The sequence below is a fragment of the Sander lucioperca genome, chromosome 12 (genome assembly GCF_008315115.2).
Source record: "Sander lucioperca isolate FBNREF2018 chromosome 12, SLUC_FBN_1.2, whole genome shotgun sequence".
Taxonomy (NCBI): Eukaryota; Metazoa; Chordata; class Actinopteri; order Perciformes; family Percidae; genus Sander; species Sander lucioperca.
This window is the reverse complement of record NC_050184.1, coordinates 20,143,991-20,167,771: the sequence shown is the minus strand read 5'-3', so window position 1 is coordinate 20,167,771 and position 23,781 is coordinate 20,143,991. Positions and strand designations below refer to the sequence as shown.

Below are 23,781 nucleotides of genomic sequence, written 5' to 3'. Positions count from 1 at the left end.
ATTTAGAAAAAATATATATTTTTGGAATAAAGTTCAAATGGATTCTGGGTTACAGAGAAATTTGTAGTAGGCAGATACTCATCATGGATCGATGTATGATACCGAGTTGAACATTGAGCCCATTGAGCAACAGAAAGGGACCGGAAATTGTATACGCCGCCTTCAAAATAAGACATGTGCGCCTATATATCTGACTGTGCCTTCGCTATTGGTTTAAATGACCTTTTTCTAATATTGTGGTAATCCAAGTCCAATGCTAAATGGATTTGTTATACGTGTGTGGTTTAGGATTCGTGGATTTAGCATATACTTTCCACACAAATTTTTTACGGCGAAAGTTCCGACAGGAAGTCGCATCGGAAGGATTTTATATTACACTCGTCTCTTGTTTCAAGCAGCGCTCGCCGGACACACGCTCGACGCCCCATTCATCCCTGCGTCTTTATTTGCGAGTGTGCGCGACTGGCGTCGTGTGTTTGTAGTAGTCTTCAGACAGGCATGTCAGGCTCAACTTCCCCGCCTCCTGCGGCAGAGGCTGTAGGACCCGACGGGTGTTTTCCCCCCGGATACAAGCCTTTCAAACCCGAGGAGCACGGCCTGGAGCGCGGGTTTCGTCTCACAGCATTTTCGGACCTGAAAGGATGAGGCTGCAAGGTCCCGCAGGAGGCTCTGCTCAAACTCCTGGCGGGACTGGAGACGGACCGGGCCGACGGGACGGGGAAGGCCGATGACCAAGCATCGGAGTTCGGCCAACAGTTGCCCGGCCCCCGACTCGGTAAGAAACAAATTCGGAATTAGCAGATCTAGCTTTCATGTCCCGTTCATCTAGTCAGAAACCCCTGGTGGCTAACGTCAGTTATCTAGCGTAACTGTTGCTAACAATGCTAGCTTGTGTTGTTAACTCATATGGCAACTCGTTTGACAGATGGACAACTAACGTTACAGGCGATAAAAACTGTTTGTTTTTAATAGTCCTAAGCTATCGAATTTGTTAACATGTATCACCTACTTACAGTCATAAGTTATCACTATGTTACATCGTAAATGCATATAACGTTAACATTATATAGATAACCTAACGTTAGCAAGCTAACACTCAAATTCCGGGAGTAGTCAAATTACCATACGTAAGTATGATTCAGCAGAAATATTTTTGATTCGTTGAGTTCAACGTTCATGCTTTTAGTCAAATATTTCTTCTAGTAAAGGTGTTACGCAACGCTGAGTGGAAGTGGTGGAAGTTACTTGCTTTTAGAGGTGTAACAGAATGTCGAAAGCACTCTATGTAGTTACACTGAATGTCCATAAACATAGAAACCCCTGTAACTTCACTGTTCATACATTGTAATGCAATTTCATATGACAGTCCTGTAATAAATACTACCCGCCATAAGTACACAAACACACCCACTCACAAATAAACTATTAAAGTAGTATTCTCACTCTAAACAAAAACTGAACGCTTTGAAGAAGTTAATTATTACAAGGCTATTGCATTTTTATTACAAAACATTCAAGTTCCTTTCCCTCCTCACTGTTGTGTGTTTCCAGGTGTAGGGATGGACTGCTGTGTGATTCCCCTGAGGCATGGTGGGCTCTCACTGGTCCAGACCACAGACTTCTTCTACCCTCTGGTGGAGGATCCTTACATGATGGTGAGTTTCTGGCAGGTGTCTGTGAAGCACTTGCATACATGGGCACCCTATTCAGGAAGTAAGGCTTTTTTTTTATATATATATATATTTTTTTATATATATTTTTTTATTTATATATATATATTTTTATATATATATATATATATATATATATATTTATTTTTATATATATATATTTATTTTTATATATATATATTTATATATTTTTTAAAGGTGTTGAAATTAATCAAATCGATGCATCGAATCGTGGACATGGATGATGCTGCATCGATAATCGGCCGGGCCATAATCAATTATTTCTGTTTACAATTTAATATAGGCCTAACAACATTTCTGTTTACATATTCTGTTATGTTTTGCACATTCAGGAAGTGCCATGTGCTCAGTGCTGTAGTTTTATGTATCCTATTTATTTAGTATTCGAGCACTGCAGAATGTTTTGTTTTTGAAGCTTGAAAAGCTATGAATTAAATATCCTCTATGGCTTTAATAGAAAAATGTATTTGATGATTTATTTAGGGCTGCACAATTAATTGCAATTTTATCGAAATCACAATATGGACTAGCGCAAAGGAAATATCTTTGTTTGGTACAGATCCTTGCAAAAATCACACTATAATCATTTACATTTTTTAAGATTTAATATTAGTCAATGAAAATGAGAATAATGATACAAACATAATCATTCCCTTCAATATCGTGAATCCTATGGAAGTCGCAATATCAGTCAAAATAATCGCAATTAAATATTTTCCTCATATCGTGCAGCCCTACTCTTATTGTATATGAATGATTTTCTGTCTGTGCAAAACATTCATCGCAACTATATGACCTCCCCTACTCTAACTCCTAGACCTTTACGACAGCAAGTGTGGTAAAACCCCTACCGCTATTGTCCAAAGGGGCCGCTGAAATCAACACAAACTGAAAGTTACATATAGCCACTTTGTGGTGCATAGAAACATATTCATCTGCTTATGTTAAACGCGGGGGGAAGCAAAAATATAACAACAGACAGCCACACGCGTATTGTTTAATGTGCATCGTTCACATAACGTTTCATTAATAATCATATACTTACGTTCGGAGGCAGAGTCTGGACTTTTCCCGGTGGGCCGGTAGTGTTTTGAGGCCGCGAGGGCCGGTCTGATAATAGTTATACATTGCAAGTTCTTAGCAACATCATACGACGACGTCGACTAAAAAATTGGCATTGACTTATTTTAATGGTCGATTACGTTGACTAAGTCGACTAATCGCGGCAGCACTACCCTGGACCTCTGCGTCGAGGCGTAAACCTCTATGTTTATGTGCGCCTGCTCTACCAACTGAGCCAACCCGGCCACAGCAATACATATTTTAGGATGCATTTACTGTTAGAATCCTTAAGTTGTACTATCACCAAATGCTCATGTAGGCTAACCTGTGCCTTGTCATTGACTCTTTGTCTAACTGCGTGTCAATCACTGCTCATGCACATGCATTCATTCTCCCTTGTGGGGGGAGGGGCTTAGGAGACCGTTTTTGGGCTTTAGCAGAAAGGGGGGAGGGACTGAGAAGTTGTTGATGTTCAAATTTTTTGGCTAAGTCCTGGATCTTCTCAATCCTACCTACAGCACCTTTTAACGTGATTACTCATTGACTTTTGGAAAGATGTTGCATCTACTGAACTTAAAAACAGTGAAACACATTACCAGTGAAAACACCTTAAACTGTGAAATTTCCCTTAATACTTTCCTCTTTTTTTCATTCAGAACACAAGACAAAATAAGCGTTAACTTGCAAAACGTAATTTGCAAAATAATATTTTTTTCTCGGTTACATTGTTTTTGTCATCATAATTGCGATAAAATTCCATTAATTGCACAGCCCTAACAAACAGGCATTATTAGACCAGAAATATCCAGTTTTATAGGCCTCCGTAGGCTAAGCACTGGACTGATATTGACTCAACAACAGAAATAACCTCAGGAAGTATCAACTTCCCTGTTTAAAGAAAGGTACACATCATTACTTAAAAGCAAGGTGACAGCTTCTTCTTGTATGTAGTCTCTGTAATTACTTCCAGTGTGGATCTGTACAGTATGTGATCATGATGCTGCCTATTTGTACCCCTCCACCACTGAGGAGGATTACCAGTGCTGGGGCTGAGGTACCCTACTTTGTGTTTTACAAATAAAACGGATTCATCAAAAGTTGATAAACTGCATTTTGGATAGATGGCGAAGGTTGTTCACTAAACTCGCTCACCTAAATCATGAAATATTAGTCTAATCCATGTAATTGACTAGTTTTCGCTCTCTCTCATGCTCTCTGTCTGTTTCTCTCTCAGGGCAGGATAGCGTGCGCCAACGTCCTCAGTGATCTCTACGCCATGGGCATCACAGAGTGCGACAACATGCTGATGCTACTGAGTGTCAGCCAGAAGATGAATGACAAGGTAGCATTATGTGTGTTTGTGGGCGGATGCCAGGGTGTTGAGTTGACTTGCTTTTATTTATTGATGTCACTGTTGTGTATCCTCTACTACTAATGTGTGCATGTTACAATGAACGCAGTATATCATTTTGACTTGAGGATTTTACACATGTATACGTTGATTTCTTTAAGGTCAGGTAAGGTCTTCTTTTATGATTCATTATCCTTTTGTATGTGCGTGTATGACACAGGACCGTGAGCGGGTGATGCCGTTGATTATTCAAGGGTTTCGCGATGCAGCAGAGGAGGGAGGGACTTCTGTGACAGGTGGCCAGACGGTGATCAACCCCTGGATCATCGTAGGAGGAGTAGCATCAGTTGTCTGCCAGCCCAATGAGTTCATCATGTGAGTCAGTTAAACTGTTAAAGTGCTCATATTATGCTTTTTGGCTTTTTCCTTTTCCTTTATTGTGTTATATGTATATGTATGCAACTACATTGTGCGTCTGCCCTATTTCTGATACCGTGGTGGCAGATATTTTGATCAACATAGAGGAAACACTGCAATAAAGTAACCCCAAAAGTCATAAAATAAAAATAAAAATGTATAGCCATAACTAATAATCATCGCCACATCCCTGTTCGATTCTGGCCGGGGACCTTTGTTGCATGTCAACCCCCTGTCCCTTACATTTCCTGTCTGTGTGTCTACTATGACTGATAAAGATCTGATAAAGGCAAAAATGCCCAAAACATATCCAAAGAAAAGGTGTTCTTGCATCACCACGGCCTTTTACAGGACTCCACCTCTTTGATTAATTTAGGCTTTTGGAGCCTAAGTGCATATGTAATATGCTCCATCTCATAAAGGAACATTTAAACATAGTTTATATGTAAAATTGCAAATCACGGGGTGACCTCAAGCTCACCCAGTGGGAGCGTGCGCCCCATGTAGTCCTTTGCAGCGGCCCGGGTTCAGGTCCGACCCACGGCCCTTTGCTGCGTGTCATCCCCCAGCTCTCTCCCACCTTTCCTGTCTATCCACTGTCACTATCAAAAAAAGGGAACACAAAAAATCATGCAAATCATGATTTTCACTGGACAGTAATGATATGCTAGCCTAGAAATCTAGACGCACCCTAGTGGCAGCAGATGTAATTTGCAGCCAGGGGGTCTAGCAAGGTGGCTTGTGAGCTGGAAAAACCAAATTCTGGTCAGGCCAATCACATGGTGTATAGAGTCGGTGGACGGGCTTATGGCTGCTGCTGCTGCTGGTGAACAGCGGTCTTTCGAATCGGCTTTGGCCGCGACTCTGCAAGACTTGGAGTTGAGCTTTTCTTTGAGAAAAGAACAAAGAACGGCACTGAAGTCATTCTTAAAAAAGGAAGATGTGTTCAGAGTTTTGCCGACCGGATACGGCAAACATTTAATCTCTCAACTAGCTCCACTACCTTCTTCGTTGCTCTGGTTGGTTGTAGCACTATCCTATTGCGTGCAGAGAGAATTTGAAAGACAACCGTTTATCCCGCCCCTCGGATTGAGGCCTGCCAATGGGGAGTTCCCAGACCCAACATCTTGAGGTGGGACTAGCTTGTCAGGCTAATGAAATGCGTGTGGTTGGTTTGTTTCTCCAGGCCGGATGGTGCCGTTCCAGGGGACGTCTTGGTTCTGACTAAACCTCTGGGGACGCAGGTGGCTGTGAATGCTCACCAATGGCTCGATCAGGTCGGCCACTCGACTCCGCTCTCACATGAACATTATTATTATTATTGACATGTTTCTGTGCTTGCACTTCTCCCCCACCCCACCCCCATTATGTTCCCCTTACTGTCTCTCTGTTTCTATCTCACCAGACTGAAAGGTGGAACAAGATCAAGCTAGTCGTCACCAAAGAGGAAGTAAAAGAGGCCTATCAGGAAGCCATGTTCTCCATGGCAACGCTAAACCGCACTGGTAAACTACACCTGTGTCATTATGCTCTGAAGTTCTGCAATCACTCAATCTTAATTTGTATAGCACGTCTCATACACAAGCCATTTAACACAAAGTGCTTCAAATTATAAAAATAAAGACAGTGTCTCACACACACACAAACACACACACACACACACACCAGTGATCTGAATTTACTCTCAGCCTTACGGTCTTTAATTTACTTGTGTGGGGGGGGGGAAGACATATTGACTGAGCATTAACTGGCCTACTCTTTAGATGATTTTGGCCCAGTTAAAGTAGAAATCTTTCCGTGACTTTTTGTAGTTGTGATTTAAAGTTCATGAAGTTAATGTATGTCTCCAGCGGCAGGCCTAATGCACAAGTTCCAGGCTCACGCTGCCACAGACGTGACTGGTTTTGGGTTGTTGGGACACGCCAACAACCTGGCGGCACAGCAACGAAACGAGGTGGCCTTCGTCATCCACAACCTGCCAATCATAGCCAAGATGGCTGCCATCAGCAAGGCCTGTGGGAACATATTCAACCTGGTTCAGGGCAAGTCAGCAGAGACTTCTGGTACGGAAACTGAGATTACCCCACAATAAATGTTTTCTTGTCTGTGTGTCTGTAAATAAACGCAGTAGGGCTGGACCCGAATAGTTGACTGTTTTGGATATCCGTTCGTTGGGTAGGTTTTTCGATTGGTTCAATACTGTAATATCTGAAACCCTAAAAAAAATGTACATGCAGGCTGAAATTCACCATGGTTTTTGTCAGGATTAAGCAGCTAAATGTCCGCGAGCCGCTGGTTAATTTATGCAACGCTATTCGGTCCAGCTCAGCTGAGGACGTTATAGCCGAGCAGTCTGAGGCGTAGAGATCTGAGCGGTTGTACTGCAGCAGCCTGGTATCTTTCAGCCGATTTCATGAAGGTAGAAATAGTACGGCCGTGCGTAATCCCACGGCGCTCTGCTGAGGTCTGGCACTGGCCGGCTGAATCCTGATCGGAAGCTTAAAATATTCGCTGTTAATTAGTACCGAAGCAACAAATGGTATTTGGTGCAGCCCTAGAATGCAGAATGTAAACACGCAGCAAGGGGTGGTTGCCGATAAATGTTGGGATTGAAAGTGATATCATCCAAAAATGTAAATATTCAGCTTTTTGGTGGAGCTCTGAAGAAGGTGATAGTGCAACATGGGTCTAGCCATAATTAGGTGAGATGATTACTGTTTGAGAATATATATTGTACGTTGACCTAAAATCCATCTTCCTCCCCTTCCCGCCAGGTGGGCTGCTGATGTGTCTGCCCAGAGAGCAGGCGGCCAAGTTTTGCTCGGAGATGAAGAGCCAGAGCTCCGGAGCTGGAGGTCAGGGGGCGGCGGGCGGAGCGTGGATAATCGGAATCGTAGAAAAAGGCGACCGCCGCGCTCGAATCATCGACAAGCCACGTATCATCGAGGTTCCACCACGAGGAACCCAGGCAGCGAATCAGGACAACAACTCCACCAGCCCTGCTCCCAGCGCCAATTTGTCATAGACACTTGCTGCCCCTCTGACACTGGTCTTGTGTGTGTGTGTGTGTGTGTGTGTGTGTGTTGAGTGTGTGGTGCTGTCCATCTCATCTCCCTTTTCAGTCAAAATGCTGAGAGCACACAGACGAAAATCATTGTCATCTTTTCCAGCGGGAGAGGGGATGGACAGCAATCCACTTTTATTTATCCATCTTTGGAAAGAGCTGCTGAAAGGAGGCCTACCTTTCACCGTCTTGGAATGAAATGTAAATTCAGGGTAAGGCAAGTTTATTTATATGGCACATTTTTAGCAACAAGGCAATTCAAAGAGCTGTACGTAAAACACCAAAACATTGAGACAAAGTCCAAAAGAAATGCAAGATATATATTGTGCAAAAAAAAAAAAAACTAAACCCTGTTTCTTCATGTTTAGTTTTGGGGACAAAAGCAGACCTGTCCCAAACGTTCATAATGTAGCAGAAGATCAGGAATGCCATTCAGTGCTCTATAAACCATTAAGGGTTTTTTTTTAAATCAATTCTTTGACTGAAAGTAGTATACTGTACTACCCCGCCTCTTCTTAATTAGATCTGCATTCCCTGCCTTTCCTTTTTCCCTTTCACAATCCATATAGACGACTGATTTATATAATTGATCTGAATGTAAAAAGGACTTTCAATTCTAAAGAGAAAACATTCCAATTCTTGGTAGTAAATAAGGAAAATTGAGTGTAAATCTGCGTGTGTTTGAGTATTTTATCATTCGCCTGGGGTGCTTTGCTGTGTGGAAGTGGACCAGAGGGTTTTTTGGTGATTTTTTTTTTTTCTTTTGGAAGTGGATGATGTTAATGTCAGTGAATGTATCATGTGGAAACGAAAACACGGTTTATCGGTCCTGGCACCTGGCTCTGCCCACACGGCTCGGAGGAAGGCTTGAGCAGCTTTCTTTGGACCAGCTGGGTGGTGTTCAGAATGTCCGTCAGTGTCAGCTGATTGGCTGTCCAGCAACAAGTCCCTCCCACCCTTCCTTTTTATGAAGCTCTGCCTTTTAAACCCCAGTCAACGGGGGCAGGTGGAGCGGATGTTTGCCTTTGGATTGGGGTCGGACTAAGACTGCTGGAGGTCTAAAGCTGTCTGTTCTTTGTAGATGTTCTGCTTTTCACAATCAATAAACCATTATCATCAACTCCCACTGACTCCTGTTTGGGTGTTATGTGAAAATAGTGTGAACAAATGTCGATTATATGTTGGAGCCTGGCTAAAGAATTTAAAAAGATTATATTTTGTCTGACCACTTCTATTGTCACCCAGACAAAATAATTTCACAGCAGACATTGTAAGTTGCCACACAGCAGAACAAGTGTCCTGTACGCATCTGTGTTCCTTGGGGTCATTTTGACCCCAGGCTTTTTTAGCTGTATAAATCATAATAGGAAATTTGAGCATTTTATACACATTTGTTTAGGTTGTTTTGGCTGATATTGAGGTCACTATCCCATGCAATTTTATAATCTCTCGGGCCCTAATCTGCCATAACCATACCTGTAGTAGTCCCACAACGTGAGACATATCGGATCAAAATTCAAATTCTATGATGGCTAAGGAACTTTTGTGCTGACATTTTTAAGGGCTTTATGTGGACCTAACTGTAAGTGAGAAGACTGTATACGTCTAGCCCTTGATGTGATTTTCATTTTTCAGTGTCGTTTTTTTTTTTAACCTTTATTTAACCAGGAAGAGACTCATTGAGATTAAAAATCTCTTTTTCAAGAGTGTCCTGGCCAAGACAGGCAGCAGTACAACGACACATACAGTACATACAACCACAAAATACACAAAAACACTCAAAACATAAAACAACTGAAACAGCAAATCTTTCAAAGTCAACCACAATCCTAAACACATCAGGCAAAACATCTACAGCCAGATGTGGCTGCCTCCAAGTCAATCATCATCCTCTTAAACGCCTTTTTCCCCAGCTCAGTTCTAACCTTTGGAACAGACAGAAGGAAAAGATCCTGGGAACGAAGATTGTAAGTCCTGGTACTATTTACACTGATATAGGTCAGAAGGTAGGATGGAAGGATACCTAAAATAGCCTTGTGTATGAAGATATGCCAGTGTTGAAGTCTCTGTTGATAGAGAAGGCCATCCAACATGTTCATACAGTTCACAATGGTGAGTGAGGGTTTTCATACCAGTGATGAACCTCAGAGATCCATGGTATACAGTGTCCAGTGCATGTAAACTTTGAGATGAAGCATGCATGTATAAAACATCACCATAGTCAAGTACAGACAGAAAAGTGGCAGCGACCAGCCACTTTCTAGATCCGAACGAAAGGCAGGATTTGATTCTGAAATAAAACCCTAGTTTAAGTTTTAATCTTTTTACTAGCTGCTGAATATGAAGGGTAAAAGAAAGAGATTCATCAATTAAAATGCCAAGATATCTGTACTTAGAAACACATCCAATGTTGGTACCCTGGGAAGTGAGGATTGAAGGCAGATTTGATTTAGAATTTGAAAAAAGCTTGACTTTAGTTTTTTCTTGCAATTTCTGAAATTGAGTTTTACACCCCTGCTCTAAACCGTCTTGTTGTCCTTCTGGGTCAAAATTAACTCTTTATTTTTTTTTATATATATATATATATATATATATATATATATTTTAACACATTTTCTGACGTTTTTGTCCCTTTTTGAAAGCCCTTTTTTTTCAATGTTTTTGTCACTTTTTTCGACGTTTTCGATGCCATTTTGTCACTAACACCAACTTATTACAACTAGTTTTACACTTATTTTTGGAATACATGGTCAATACAGTTCATTTATAGGAAATTATACCTAACTTTGAAATGATGAATTATTTTGACTAATATTAGAGGAACCTATGTTGATGGATAATCACAGACGTGTATCTCAAAGTTTAGTCAGGTTTAAATCCATTTCAATTTTTTCAAATGCTATAAAATTTAATACCCAAAAATTCAATGAAAGTAGTGATCAAGTACTTGGAATTGTACTTAACGTTTTGGGGTAATTTGGTTAAAAAAGAAACCCATATTTCTGATATAGAAGTTTTGAGAACGGGTCAAATTTGACCCAAGACAACATGAGGGTTAAGTGTTAAGGTAGAATGTTATTCCTACCCCAACCAGCAGAGAGCAGCATACGATTAAAAGAAGAGAAAGAAAGCAGAAGAAGTACTGCGGAAGTGTGCACGGTGTAAACAATCGAGTCATCGAGTAGTGTTAGGAATGAAACCCCCCCCCATTTGAAGTGTTAAAGGGTAACGTTTTTGAAAACAAATCAACAAGTCGACGTGTTAACAGTGGTGCAATGTCGCAAGTAATGTTTTAAAGTGAGCAGGTGCGGGCTGTGTATAGCCAGCATGCCGTATCTGGGCAGCGAGGACGCGGTGAGGGAGCTGAGGAGAGCTCTGTCCAACCCCAACGTCCAGTCTGACCAGCTGCGCTACAGGAACACCATCCTCAAAGTCATCAGGTAACCTAGGTTACAGTCAGGCTGGCCTTCCTCGGCCTGTCCGTCAGGCACACTGCTTATCTGTATGACCAGATTCATCTATAGACCTTTTTCACGGCAGACATGTTGACATGTCATAGTAGGAAAAGCACAGGTGTATTCAACCATTAATGATGGCTGCTTTCCACTTAGGAGAGGCCCTGGTATTGTGTATGCTGACTCACTGAAATAGCTTACTGGGACACTTGATGGAACTGAGCCATCGTTAAAGGTCCCATAACATGGTGCTCTTTGGATACTTTTATATAGACCTTAGTGGTCCCCTAATACTGTATCTGAAGTCTCTTTCCCGAAATTCAGCCTTGGTGCAGAATTACAGCCACTAGAGCCAGTCCCACAATGAGCTTTCCTTAGGATGTGCCATTTCTGTGTCTGTAGCTTTAAATGCTATTGAGGAGGAGAGAGGGTGGGGGTGTGGCCTTGACCAACTGCCACTTTGATGTTTGAAACAAGCCCCCAGGAAGAGCGCCATGTCTAAAAGCCACCATGGGCTTAGTGGATAACGGTGGTACTGCACCCCATGGCCCAGAAAGACTTTTCACATAGACTTTGCATGGCGAAAGAAACGTCTATATTTCAGCGGATAATTTGTTTCTGGGTATATTAACTTACCAGCCCGAACACTGAAAGGGTCCTTGTTTAAAACGTCACGTTTTTAACATTTTTAACATTCACTAGAAGCGAATGCAGAATTATTAAATTTGGCATAATGGACGTGAGCAGAGCCGCGGGACTGCGCCCGCCCGCTCACATGACTGTTCTCCCTAGCTCATGTAGCTAGCTGTAATAATGGATATAGCTAATGGTTGTAATTCACCATGTGTTCTATGAATACATCCATGGTATTATCTTATGAAGTTGTGATACATCTGAGCTGCTGTAAAGCCTGTTAGCTACGTGGATGTAACGTCATTAGCGTTTCCCAAACTGCAGGCTATCGGCTAGCTAGCTAGTTGCTAACATCAGGGGTAGCTAGCATGGCTGTATTAAGATCTATAGCTACATAGCTAGTTATATGCCTACATAACGTTACTACAGACATAGTGATTACATCGCCTTGGTTCTCTCTTATGATACATCCGAGTGCTGTATGCTGTAAAGCTTGTAACGTAGATGAGAGCTGAAGCCATGGATGAGCTCTGTTCACGAAACTGCAAGCTAACTGCTAGCTAGCGCTAGTTAGTAGCTAGCTAGCTAGCTAGTAGCACAACCTAATTATTAAATCTCCGTGGTTGTCTAGCTAAATACATCTATCGTTTATTTAGCTAAGCATGTAAACGATCGGGAACAACGAAAACACAATGTTTAACGTTAGTGAATATTTTAGACAATGAAAACGGTGAGTTCATGAGTTCGCCACTTGTAAGAGACACGACAGAGAAGCTCATGAACGAGCATGTTGCTACCGGTTGCTACGACAACACAAACAAATTGTTGCTAGTGCGCATGCCCATCGTGAGCCAACCAGCGTTATGGGCCAACAATGCGGAAGAGCCGAGCTCCGTGTTTGCTTTATGCGCGTTTGAGCAACTCTCATTGGAACGTACGGGGCTTCCCGCCGAACGCTGTATCCAGTTCTCTTAATACATCCATGGTTTGAAAGCCATGATGTCTCTCTCTTTCTCATGGGTGGGCCAAATTCTCTGGGCGGGCAAAGCAGAGAAAGGGGAGGTAACCTTTCCCCTTATGACCTCATAAAGGGAAGATTCCAGATCGGCCATCTGAGCTTTCATTTTCTCAAAGGCAGAGCAGGATACCCAGGACTCGGTTTACACCTATCACCATTTCTAGCCACTGGGGGACCATAGGCAGGCTGGGGGAACTCATATTAATGTTAAAAAAACCTCATAAAGTGACATTTTCATGACATGGGACCTTTTAAGGTTATCAATTCAGCTGCGCTTCTCCTACTATGACAAGTCAAAATATCTGCTGTGAAAAAGTCCATTAGGGGTAAAAAAAAGAAGCTAAATATGTGCTGTCAGCCTAATTAACACAAGGCCCAGGATCCCCACTGACACGGACTCTTAACCCCAGCCCTAGACCAGTGGTGGAATGTAACTAAGTACATTTACTCAAGTACTGTACTTAAGTACAACTTTGAGGTAATTGTACTTTACTTTTCTTTTCATGCCACTTTCTACTTTGCTACATTTCAGAGAGAAATATTCTACTTTTTACTCCACTACATTCATCTGACAGCTTTAGTTACTTTTGCACACAAAACACTATTACAAATTAAACTACCCAACAATATAACGGCCTACAAGTCCAGATGACATGATTAGCAGTTAATCACTTTTGGATCGTTTCCTTTTTCTAAAATGGGAGTTTTTTTCTGCATTGAGTACTTTTAATACTTTAAGTTAAGTCGTTTTCCTGATGATACTTACATACTTTTACTTAAGTAACATTTTTAATGCAGGACTTTTACTTGTAACAGTATTTTTACAGTGTGGTATTAGTACTTTTACTTAAGTGAAGGATCTGAATACTTCTTCCACCCCCACCCCTAGACACTACACGTTACATTAAAGGGTCTGACACACCAACCCGACAGCCGACCTTTGGCAGAAAAGGGACTGACAGTCTTCCCGAGTTGGTCAAAAAAGTGCCTCGGATCACACCGAAGCAACGCCGACTTGAGCGTACATTCTGCACGTGCGTGAGACGCAATACATCTCCATAACAGCTGGCGGCGCCAATCTGTATTGTCGGCCAAAAAATTTAAACCGGCAGCTGATTGGACCAACGCGTCACGTGGGTCTGGCTTCTCCCGAATTTCAAAACCGACCTTAATGGCAGCTTCGTTCGGAATACGATCTCATATTTTACGAAAATAGGTGCAGTTGCTGAATCTGTCTTCATTTGAGATCGACAAAGGTCAGTTTAAAAGATTTTCGTCAGATGTTGAGAGGCGTTCGTCACGCTCATCCCGCTCGTCATTCCCGGGTTAGCGCTCCACCAATCAGATTGGTCATTGAGTCCGACTGCCCACTGGCCGATTCAACAAGTCAAATCGGCCAAAATAAAGGCCGACGGCTCCTCCGACTGATGACGGCACGGAACACACCGAACAGACTCGAGTCACTGACCTCGCCAGACGGTCCGACGGCCAATTATTGGGTTGGTGTGTCAGCGCCTTAACGCACATCCTGGACTTTATACCTGTATATTGCACAAACTACATATCCTGAACTTTTGCACCTTCCTCAACATCTGTGCACATCCTGCACTAAACCACACCGCCTTCCGCCGTTATACATATTTGTTTATTTATGTCATTGTTTCTTTTTATTGTTTATTTCAAACTTTTCTTGGAGTCCTGCGCTGACAACTTTAGCTGCTCTTACAATAACAATAAAGATCAATAAATAGAAACAATAAGACACAGATTAATAAATAGGACCAATTAAACAGAGTCAATACATAGAGAAGAATGAAAACAACAGTAATCCACAATTAAGCAAAGTGTGAATTGAATCAATGAGAGCCACAGGCCACATAAACGGACCACTATGATATTATTGCACAGCCCGTCGGCCTCAGGAAGCATTATCGTTTAACATTTTGATTGATGTAGGCACAAATGAGTTTTTAAACCGGTTTAGCCAAACTCCCTGTGGCTGTCTGTGTACAGACTGCTCGTAGGTTGGCTGAAGGAAGAGGGGTTTTCAGTCCTCCCCATCACCTTCATGGCAAACAAGCACGTTTAGATTTGAGCTGAGCAGAGAGATTACAAAACCATGCTGATATACACGTTTATGTACTGTATGCACCACCCACCAATACAGACTCTTAGTCTATGTTATATTAGATTAGTCTGCTTCCTCTCCTCTTTTCATAAAGATAATAAGATCTTGACTTCCAGACCACATTGCTCTCTCTCTCTCTCTCTCTCTCTATCTCTCCCTCTATCTCTATCTCTCTCTCTCTCTCTCTCTCTCTCTCTCTCTCTCTGTGTCTCTCTCTCTCTCTCTCTCTCTCTCTCTCCCCCTCCCCCCTCCTCTCTCTCTCTCTCTCAGGGCGATGTCCCAGGGTGTGGATGTATCCGGCCTGTTCAGTGAGATGGTCAAAGCATGTGCCACAGTAGACGTAGTCCAGAAGAAACTGGTCTATGTCTTCTTGTGTTCCTATGCCACTTTAAACCCCGAGCTGTCTCTGCTGGTCATCAACACGCTGAGGAAAGACTGTCAGGATCCGAACCCCATGGTCCGCAGCCTGGCCCTGAGGAACATGACCAACCTCAGGTGAAGTGCTCCACACATCAACCTAGTAGTAGTAGTTTATTCAGTCATCATTAAAAAAGAAAAAAAAAAAATTGTATACATATCACAATGTAAACAGTGACTGAAAGGATCAGGCTGAAGCAAAAGCTTATATATGCCTAAAAAAGTATGGAAGTGATTTTAAATTAGCCCTGAACATTATCTGCATTATTTTATAATAAATGCAGATGTTCAGGGCTAATGTAAAATCCAGAGGTGGGAGTAAGTCACACATGTGCAAGTCTGAAGTCTTAACCTTCAAGTCGCAAGCAAGTCTCAAGTCACTGTGGTGAGAATCAAGCAAATCAAGTCGAGTCACTGCTATAAATCAAGCAAGTCACAAGTCAAGTCATACAAAAAATCGCCGTCAACGTTGGCTAAAAGACGCATTCACGTGACGTTACCTTTGTTTGTGTTGCTTGAAATGACAGATAAAGTTGCATGTTGTGTTTATCGTGTCCGTAATTTTGGAGTTGCAATCCTTGCACACAGCTATTCTTTTTTTTTTTTTCATCGAGCATCGACTACAAACTCATTAAATCCGATTTTCACTGTTTGGGGCATAATCCCTTCCATGACAGCTGCCTCCTACGTTTGCCTCTGCTGGTCTGCCGCGCTCTGGAAGGTTGCCTAGCAACTAGGGGTGTGCAAAAAATTCGAGTTCCAGTAGCTTACAGACATCACACACAACATACACATACATTATAAACAGGATGTTAAAATAACAAATAACAAACAAATCCACATGAATAATATGGACAATAAAAGATACTAAATAAACTAAATAAAAAATCCATATGAATGTACTAAGGGATGTATAAGATATATATATATATATATATACATACATACATACATACATACATACATGGGAAAAGTAATTACATTTACATACTGAATCGTTTTTGAATCGAAAATCGATACAGAATTGTATCTTGAGCCTAAAAATCGGAATCGAATCGTGACATTTTCTGAATCGTGCACCCCTACTAGCAACATTGCAAGGTGGCGCGTGTAGCACAAAGATGTTCCAAAAACAAAACGTAACTTCTCGACACCTTGAAAAAAGGAATACGGCCTGGCTGAAGTCATAGTCAAGTCGAGTCATTTCTCAATGTTAGTCAAGCAAGTCTCAAGTCCTCAAATTGGCGACTTGAGTCAGACTCGAGTCAAGTCGTGCGACCTGAGTCCCCCACATCTGGTACTCGGTACAAGCCGTCTTATCCACCTTGTGACTGCTGGAATGGTTTGGTTTTTTTAACTGTGTGTGTGTGTGCGCGCCCCAGGTTACCCAGTCTGGTGGAGTATGTGGAGCAGCCTCTGACAGCAGGACTGAAGGACAGAGCAGCTTGTGTACGACGAGTGGCTGTACTCGGCTGGGCCAAACTACACAATCTCCAACCCAACTCTGAGATAGGTATGGTGGATGGAGGACTTTCTTGTTTTTTTGTTTATCTTACCCATCGTCATTCAGACAGTTTTGTACGGTGGCCGACACGGGCAAACGCACAGGAACTCTTAAAAAAAAAAAAAACACATGCAAATAGACAAAACACAAGCAAATCAAGAAGATATCTTAATTAATTTGGCTACACACACGCAGCATTTAGCAAACGCACTGCAGATACACACAACACAACCAAATACACAAACGCGCTGCAAATACAGAAACGATGCAAAAAGAAAAGCACACAAACCACGAAAACAAATGCAACAAAAAAACGCTGCATTGATTTTGATCCCTTTTTAAAAATTGAACCAATGTGAGTCCGACCATGTCATGAGTGCAATGATTTTTTTTTTAAGATAATTTTTTCGGGCATTTTAGGCCTTTATTTGACAGGACAGCTGAAGACATGAAAGGGGAGAGAGAGGGGGAACGACACACAGCAAAGGCCCGCAAGTCGGAGTCGAACCTGGGCCTGCTGCATCGAGGAGCAAACCTCCACACATGGGCGCCCGCTCCACCAACTGAGCTATCCGGGCGCCCAGTTCAGTCAATGTTGAAGTGAACATGCCTGAATATGGTTTCAGGCTCTTTGTGTATATGCATCCACACCATGTCCACAAAGCTCTTGGCCATGATTGTTCCAGATGCTGCAGTGGTGAACGAGCTGTACACCCTCCTGAGGGACCCAGACCCGGTGGTGATGGTGAACTGCCTCCGAGCTCTGGAGGAGATCCTGAAGGAGGAGGGAGGAGTCGCTATTAATAAACCCATCACCCATCACCTCCTCAAACGGTTAGAGCATCAGAGCACCACGTCACACAATGGAATCTGTTTAAACAACAAAGTCTGTTTAAGTTGAGTTATTTGTCTGGACAGCGTTGAATTTGAGAGAAAGGATGCATGGCGGCATTCGCGTAACTGACAGAGGCAGCTGAAGCCATTTTTTTGGCTCTTTTTAATTTTAGCACAGATCTAGTCCATATCGACGACGATTCAGTTAGGGGATTGCTCCGGTGCCGCCGGAAGATCCTCCGGATGTCCCTCATTTTCGGCCGGATGTCCATCACCTTCCACTTTCTTTGTGTTGGTATTATTCTAAACTGCCGTGGATTTATGAGTACTATGGTTAACTGCTCCTCAGATCTCTGCAGGGTAAATCCAGACAGCTAGCTAGACTATCTGTCCAATCTGACTTTTCTGTCGCACGCCAACTTTTTAAAAGTACACATGTTCCACCAAAACAAGTTCCTTCCCGAGGCTATTTTGCAGAGGCGCCGTTATTGCGTCGATTGTGATTGGTTTAAAGAAATGCCAATAATCCAGAGCACCTTGCTGCGTGGACTAGCCAGACCCTCCTCCGCAGCGCTGTGGAGGAAGGTCTGGCAATGCGAGACTAGCACAGACCCAAATTTCTGCCAAATTGCAGGAGCTATGATCTTGTACCTTTGTGATTTGTTAGGCTTGCTATTTTATATGTGTGTGTGTGTGTGTGTGTCTTCCCAGGTTGAAGGAGTCTGATGTTTGGGGTCAGTGTGAGGTGCTGAGGATCCTCCAGCGCTACCGGCCTCAGTCAGAGGACGAGCTGTTTGACATCCTGTCCTTGCTGGATGCCTCCCTGGTCAGCCCCCACCCCCCGGTCATGGCGGCTACCCTCAGCCTCTTCCTCAGCCTCTGCTCCGGCCTGCCTGCTGTCAATCTGGCGGCGCTGGAGCGAGTGCGCGCGCCCCTGCTGGCCGCCTGCGGCAGCGTATCCAGGGAGATGAGGTTCACCGCCCTCTGCCACATACAGGTCGGTGTGAATGATTCAGGTTAGGAGGTAGAGGCTGTGAAATAAAAGCCAGGGTTCAACAATAAGGGTTGCCCGATGGATTTGAATGTGCTGTTGGCCAATCAAGAATTGAGTTGGTGCTTGACGTTTTTTTCGGGGCATTTCTGCCTTTATTAGATAGGAAAGCTGAGATATGAAAGGGGAGAGAGAGGGGGAGGACATGCAGGAAAACTGTCACAGGTCGGACTCGAACCCTGGACCTTCTGCGTCAAGGAATAAACCTCTGCATATGTGCGCCCGCTCTACCAACTGTGTTAACCGGCCATGTGCTTGACGCTTTTGACGGGTTTTTTATATTTTTTTTTACACTTTAGATGCTATTAATGTTTTTGTCTTTTTTTTTTGTCTGATTTTTTTTTTTGCGCTTCAATCCTTTTTATGACTTTTTCCGATGCTTTTGATGATGTTGTTTTTTCAAATTTTGACATTTTTTTCAATTTTCTTTTTTACTTTTTGATGGGGGGGTTTTTCTACGTTTTTTAAAAACCTTTTATCAAACGTTCTTTTTCGAAGTTTTTTCTTCTTCAAAAAAAAACAATTTTGTATAGATGCCAGTAAAACTGAACTGTGACTTTGGGCAAGTAGAATTTTTTTTCACTTGCCAGACCGGACATAGGAAAAAAACAAAAAAAAAAACACGTAACGTTGAACCCTGAAAAGTATTAGAGAATGTGATGGTAATGCAGCTTTTGATACTGTAGACTTCTACTGTCTCAAGGTTCAGACAAAGAAGGAAGGGTCGACAGACAGAACACGTCACGGTTTCTTAGCCGGCCTGCATTTCGTGGTTGTAAAACAAACTCTCCACCCCAATTACATTTTCCATTTAATCCTATTGTACCAATCCAAAGACAAAAGGGAAGTGATGGGACGGTCAACTAGAGATGCAAACTGGCGTAAACGCACCTCCCCCGCTGATTTTGAAGTATTTCAAGTTTCAGGTTTATTTCATTTATATTGCACTTTAAAAGCAAGCAAGTTTGCACCAAAGTGCTTCCCAAAAGCCAAAAAAAAACCATATGTAAACAAGCATAACACACATAGATATGCATATATAAATACAGTAGATGTGGTTGAAATATAAGAAGATTTTTTTTGTAAAGATAATTTTTTGGGGCTTTTCCGCCTTTAATGGACAGGACGGGAGAGAGAGAGAGAGAGAGAGGGGGAAGACATGCAGGAAATCGTCACAGGTCGGAGTCGAACCCTGGACCTCTGCGTCGAGGCATAAACCTCTAAATATATGTGCGCTGTTAGAATAATTATATTATCAAGAATAGACAGAACCACTGAAATAGTCAAAGTTCATTTTTACTTGTGAACATAACAAGGAGACAGTTACAGTACTCACAGCATGAGTACAGAAGTGACTCACGTAAGCCTCAAACAGTAGCTTATTTATGTGTGAAATACACTCATAACAGAATTTGATGTCGTCAGTTGTCTATCTTGTCAGTTTAGATGTCGTCTCCTCTATCTGGTCAGACTCGATGGCGTCCCCTTTATCTGGTTAGAGAGACGCATGTTCTGTCCTCGGTTCCCAGACAAGATAGCCAATGACTCCATGTTGTCTTGTGGGGGCAAGTAGTGTTATGGTTTCTTACTGTGCAAATAGTTTAATTTAACAGACAGAGGAAGAAAAGAAGAGTTGTTGTTATAGTTATTTTTTCCTCTAACATGCGCCTGCTCTACCCACTGAGCCTGCCCGTCCACAAATATAAGAAGATTTAAATAGAAACAAGTTGAAACCCATTAAAGGTCCAATGTGTAGGAATTTCTCCCATCTAGCGTTGCGATCATACTGTATATCGCAGTCAAGTCTCTCGCGCCACGCAGTTCAAAGTACGTATTACAGCTACGGTAGCTTTCACGCTTCAAAAAGCCGGTCTCTTGCTCTTTTCAATATCCTTTTTCTTTTTCTGGGGCGAAGAAGAAGACTCCTGTTCCTGAAATTTGGATTTTGAATACGTGTGCATGTTTCCTTCTTCAAACTTGCCGGGGCCGGGAAGCGACGATACCCATTAGCAGCACGCGAAAACGCGAAAGGCGGAGCAGTATGTCCTGTATGTCCCTTACCGGCTAACATATTTCAAGATTGCTCATGAATACGGAGCGTCTACCCCAGTTCATGTGAATGCAAATGTAAAATTTCAAGTCAAAAGGAATACTTAGAATTGATGGCGGTGGTAAATATTCATGAAAAAGGACAAGTTTGTGAACGGGCAACACAGATTTTGATAATGAACAACTAAACACGTTACACACTGGACCTTTAAATACAGGTTAAAACAGGAAATACAGGGGAAACAATGTAAATGTGTTTTGTTGAATGTAGTTTTAACAGCTAGCACCTAGGCGCCGTCCAGTGTGATGTGGGTTTTTGATGTGTTCCGGGACTTTTTCTCTCCCCCTGACCTGCCAGAACGGAATAGGAAATCAACAAATGTCATCTCGTGACTCCCTGAAATGATCTTGCGACGCCCACGGCGTTAGAGTACTAGTTACTGGCAAAAGTATCGGCGTTACTGGAACGTCCCTGAAAGACAACATAAAATAGTTTAAGGCTGCTTTAGAAAATATAAGTCTGAGCACATCTTTGTAGATCCTCAGGAAGACTTTTCCAGCGACTAACTTCATATTAGTCTGTCTGAAAACCTAACGTAAGTAGGATTGGGCATCGAGAACCGATTCCTACTTGGAATCGTTTAAAAAATTATAGTAGAATAGTTTCTTTATTGGAATCGTTTGGACTCGTTTAGAGGATTTGGTTTCAAAACCGATCATCGCTTTCCAACTTAACATGTGCATATTTTGGTTTCTGAAGCGGCCAGGCGCTTGTTGTGTTGCAGCCTTGGAGTGCTCTAGTGTGGCTTTATTATTTTACATTGAAAAAAGCCCTGTAAAACTTCAAACCACCATTGAATCAAAATTAAACTTTCCTCTTATTTGTGAAAATAAGCATGTGACCTGTTTCAACTCCACCCCTCAAAGAATCGGAATCGAGAATCGATGAGAACCGGAATAGAAAGGAAGAATCGGAATTGGAATCAGAATCGTTAAAATCCAAACGATGCCCAACCCTAGACATAAGCATTTCTTATTGGTTCCACCCCTGGTACACTTGTAGCCGGAAACAATTACTGTAAATTGTATCAGTTATTATTATTTATCATGAATGCTCTTTTTCATTCTTTGATAGACAACAGTAAAACCTTATTTTGGAAAATGATATATGAATCAATTCAATTCAATTCAATTCAATTTTATTTATAGTATCAAATCATAACAAGAGATATCTCGAGACACTTTACAGATAGAGTAGGTCTAGACCAAACTCTGTACTTTACGAAGCCCCAACTATTACAGTGGTTGCCTCAAGAGCAAGCATTAGCAGTAGCTATTGCGACAGTGGCAAGGAAAAACTCCCTTTTTTTGTTAGGAAGAAACCTCGGACAGACCCAGACTCTTGGTAGGCGGTGTCTGACGGCACCAGTTGGGGGAGTGGTGAATGGTGGCAATAATAGTCATAATAAAGATAGTGAAGCAGTGATCACAATGGTAGTCATAGTAGTTCATGTCATAGTAGGGCACAGCAGGGCGTTACGGGGTGTAGTGTGGCACAGCAGCCTGGGTGGACGCGGTTGGACGCGGCAGGACGCAGTCGGACACTGCGGGGAAACGCAGAGCGTAGCAGGGTGTAGTAAGTCCATAGTGTCAGCTGCACCCAGGACCCCGGTGTAGGTGCCACCCAATTCCAAGGCGATGTTCTGGGTGAAGAAGAAGCAAAGGGACTCCGGGGAGAAAACTCCCCAGAGCTAGGTTAGTAACAGGCATTTCTGGGACTAAGATGCACACAAAAGGAGACAAGTGAAAAGAGAGAAGAGGGAGCGGCTCATTGTGTCCTTGGAAGGAGCTTCCCACAGCAGTCTAGAGTTATAATAGCATAACTAAGAGAGGCAGGCTAAAGAGAGGGGCCCTGGACCGGGCTCGTACTCTCCCCTGCCGGAACGGGCTTGTACTTCCTGCCTCCCTCTACTCTACTCTACTATGCTGCAACTCCTCACTCCCTAACTATAAGCTTTATCAAAGATGATGGTTTTCAGTTTATTCTTAAATGTGGCGACGGTGTCAGCCCCCCGAACCCAAGTTGGGAGCTGGTTCCACAGGAGAGGAGCCTGGTAGCTGAAGGCTCTGGCTCCGATTCTACTTTTAGAGACTCTAGGAACCACAAGTAGCTCTGAGTTCTGGGAGCGCAGTGCTCTAGTGGGACAATAAGGTACTAAAAGCTCTTCTATGTATGATGGTGCTTGACCATTTAGTGCTTTGTAGGTCAGGAGAAGGATTTTAAATTCAATCCTGGATTTTACAGGAAGCCAATGCAGAGAAGCTAATACAGGAGAAATGTGATCTCTTTTGTTAGTTCTTGTCAGAACACGTGCTGCAGCATTCTGGATCAGCTGGAGGGTCTTGAGGGACTTATTTGAGCAGCCTGATAGTAAAGAATTACAGTAGTCCAGCCGGGAAGTTACGAATGCATGGACTAGTTTTTCAGCATCGTTTTGAGACAGGATGTTCCTGATTTTGGCAATGTTACGAAGATGGAAAAAGGCTGTTCTTGAGGTTTGTTTTAAGTGGGCGTTAAAGGATAGATCCTGGTCAAAAATGACTCCTAGATTTCTGACAGTAGTGCTGGAGGCCAGGGCAATACCATCTAGGGTAGCTATATATTTAGATAATGAAGTTCGGTGGTGCTTGGGTCCCAGCACAATAACTTCCGTTTTGTTTGAGTTCAACATCAGAAAATTGTGGGTCATCCAGGATTTTATATCTTTAATGCACGCTTGAAGTTTAGCAAACTGACCGCTTTCGTCTGGCTTGATTGACAGATATAATTGGGTGTCGTCTGCGTAACAGTGAAAGTTAATTGAGTGTTTCCTAATAATATTGCCTAGAGGAAGCATATATAAAGAGAATAGAATTGGTCCAAGCACTGAGCCTTGAGGAACGCCATGGCTAACTTTAGCGTATTTGGATGGTTTATCGTTAATATTAACAAATTGGGATCGCTCAGAAAAATAGGACTTAAACCAGCTTAGTGCGATTCCTTTAATGCCAACTAAATGTTCCAGTCTCTGTAAGAGGATGGTATGGTCAATAGTGTCGAATGCAGC

General features: G+C 42.5%; 2 protein-coding genes across 4 annotated transcripts in view; both read left to right on the top strand.

Moving 5' to 3' along the window:
- Positions 1–372: 372 nt before the first annotated feature.
- Positions 373–8,708, top strand: sephs3 (selenophosphate synthetase 3). Its single transcript, XM_031310585.2, has 8 exons — positions 373–775; positions 1,552–1,655; positions 3,988–4,095; positions 4,325–4,479; positions 5,708–5,798; positions 5,927–6,026; positions 6,372–6,584; positions 7,296–8,708. Exons 1-8 carry the CDS (start codon positions 499–501, stop codon positions 7,544–7,546), a joined length of 1,299 nt encoding a protein of 432 aa, XP_031166445.1. The 5' UTR covers positions 373–498; the 3' UTR covers positions 7,547–8,708.
- Positions 8,709–10,714: 2,006 nt separating this feature from the next.
- ap4b1 (adaptor related protein complex 4 subunit beta 1) overlaps positions 10,715–23,781 on the top strand; it is a 41,931-nt gene continuing 28,864 nt past the window's right edge. For all 3 annotated transcript variants that reach the window (XM_036007994.1, XM_031310601.2, XM_031310596.2), the window contains exons 1-5: positions 10,715–11,025; positions 15,090–15,314; positions 16,619–16,749; positions 17,427–17,574; positions 18,286–18,571. In XM_036007994.1, coding sequence (XP_035863887.1) covers positions 10,913–11,025; positions 15,090–15,314; positions 16,619–16,749; positions 17,427–17,574; positions 18,286–18,571 — 903 coding nt within the window. In that variant the 5' untranslated portion in view covers positions 10,715–10,912. The remainder of the gene's footprint in view (positions 11,026–15,089; positions 15,315–16,618; positions 16,750–17,426; positions 17,575–18,285; positions 18,572–23,781) is intronic.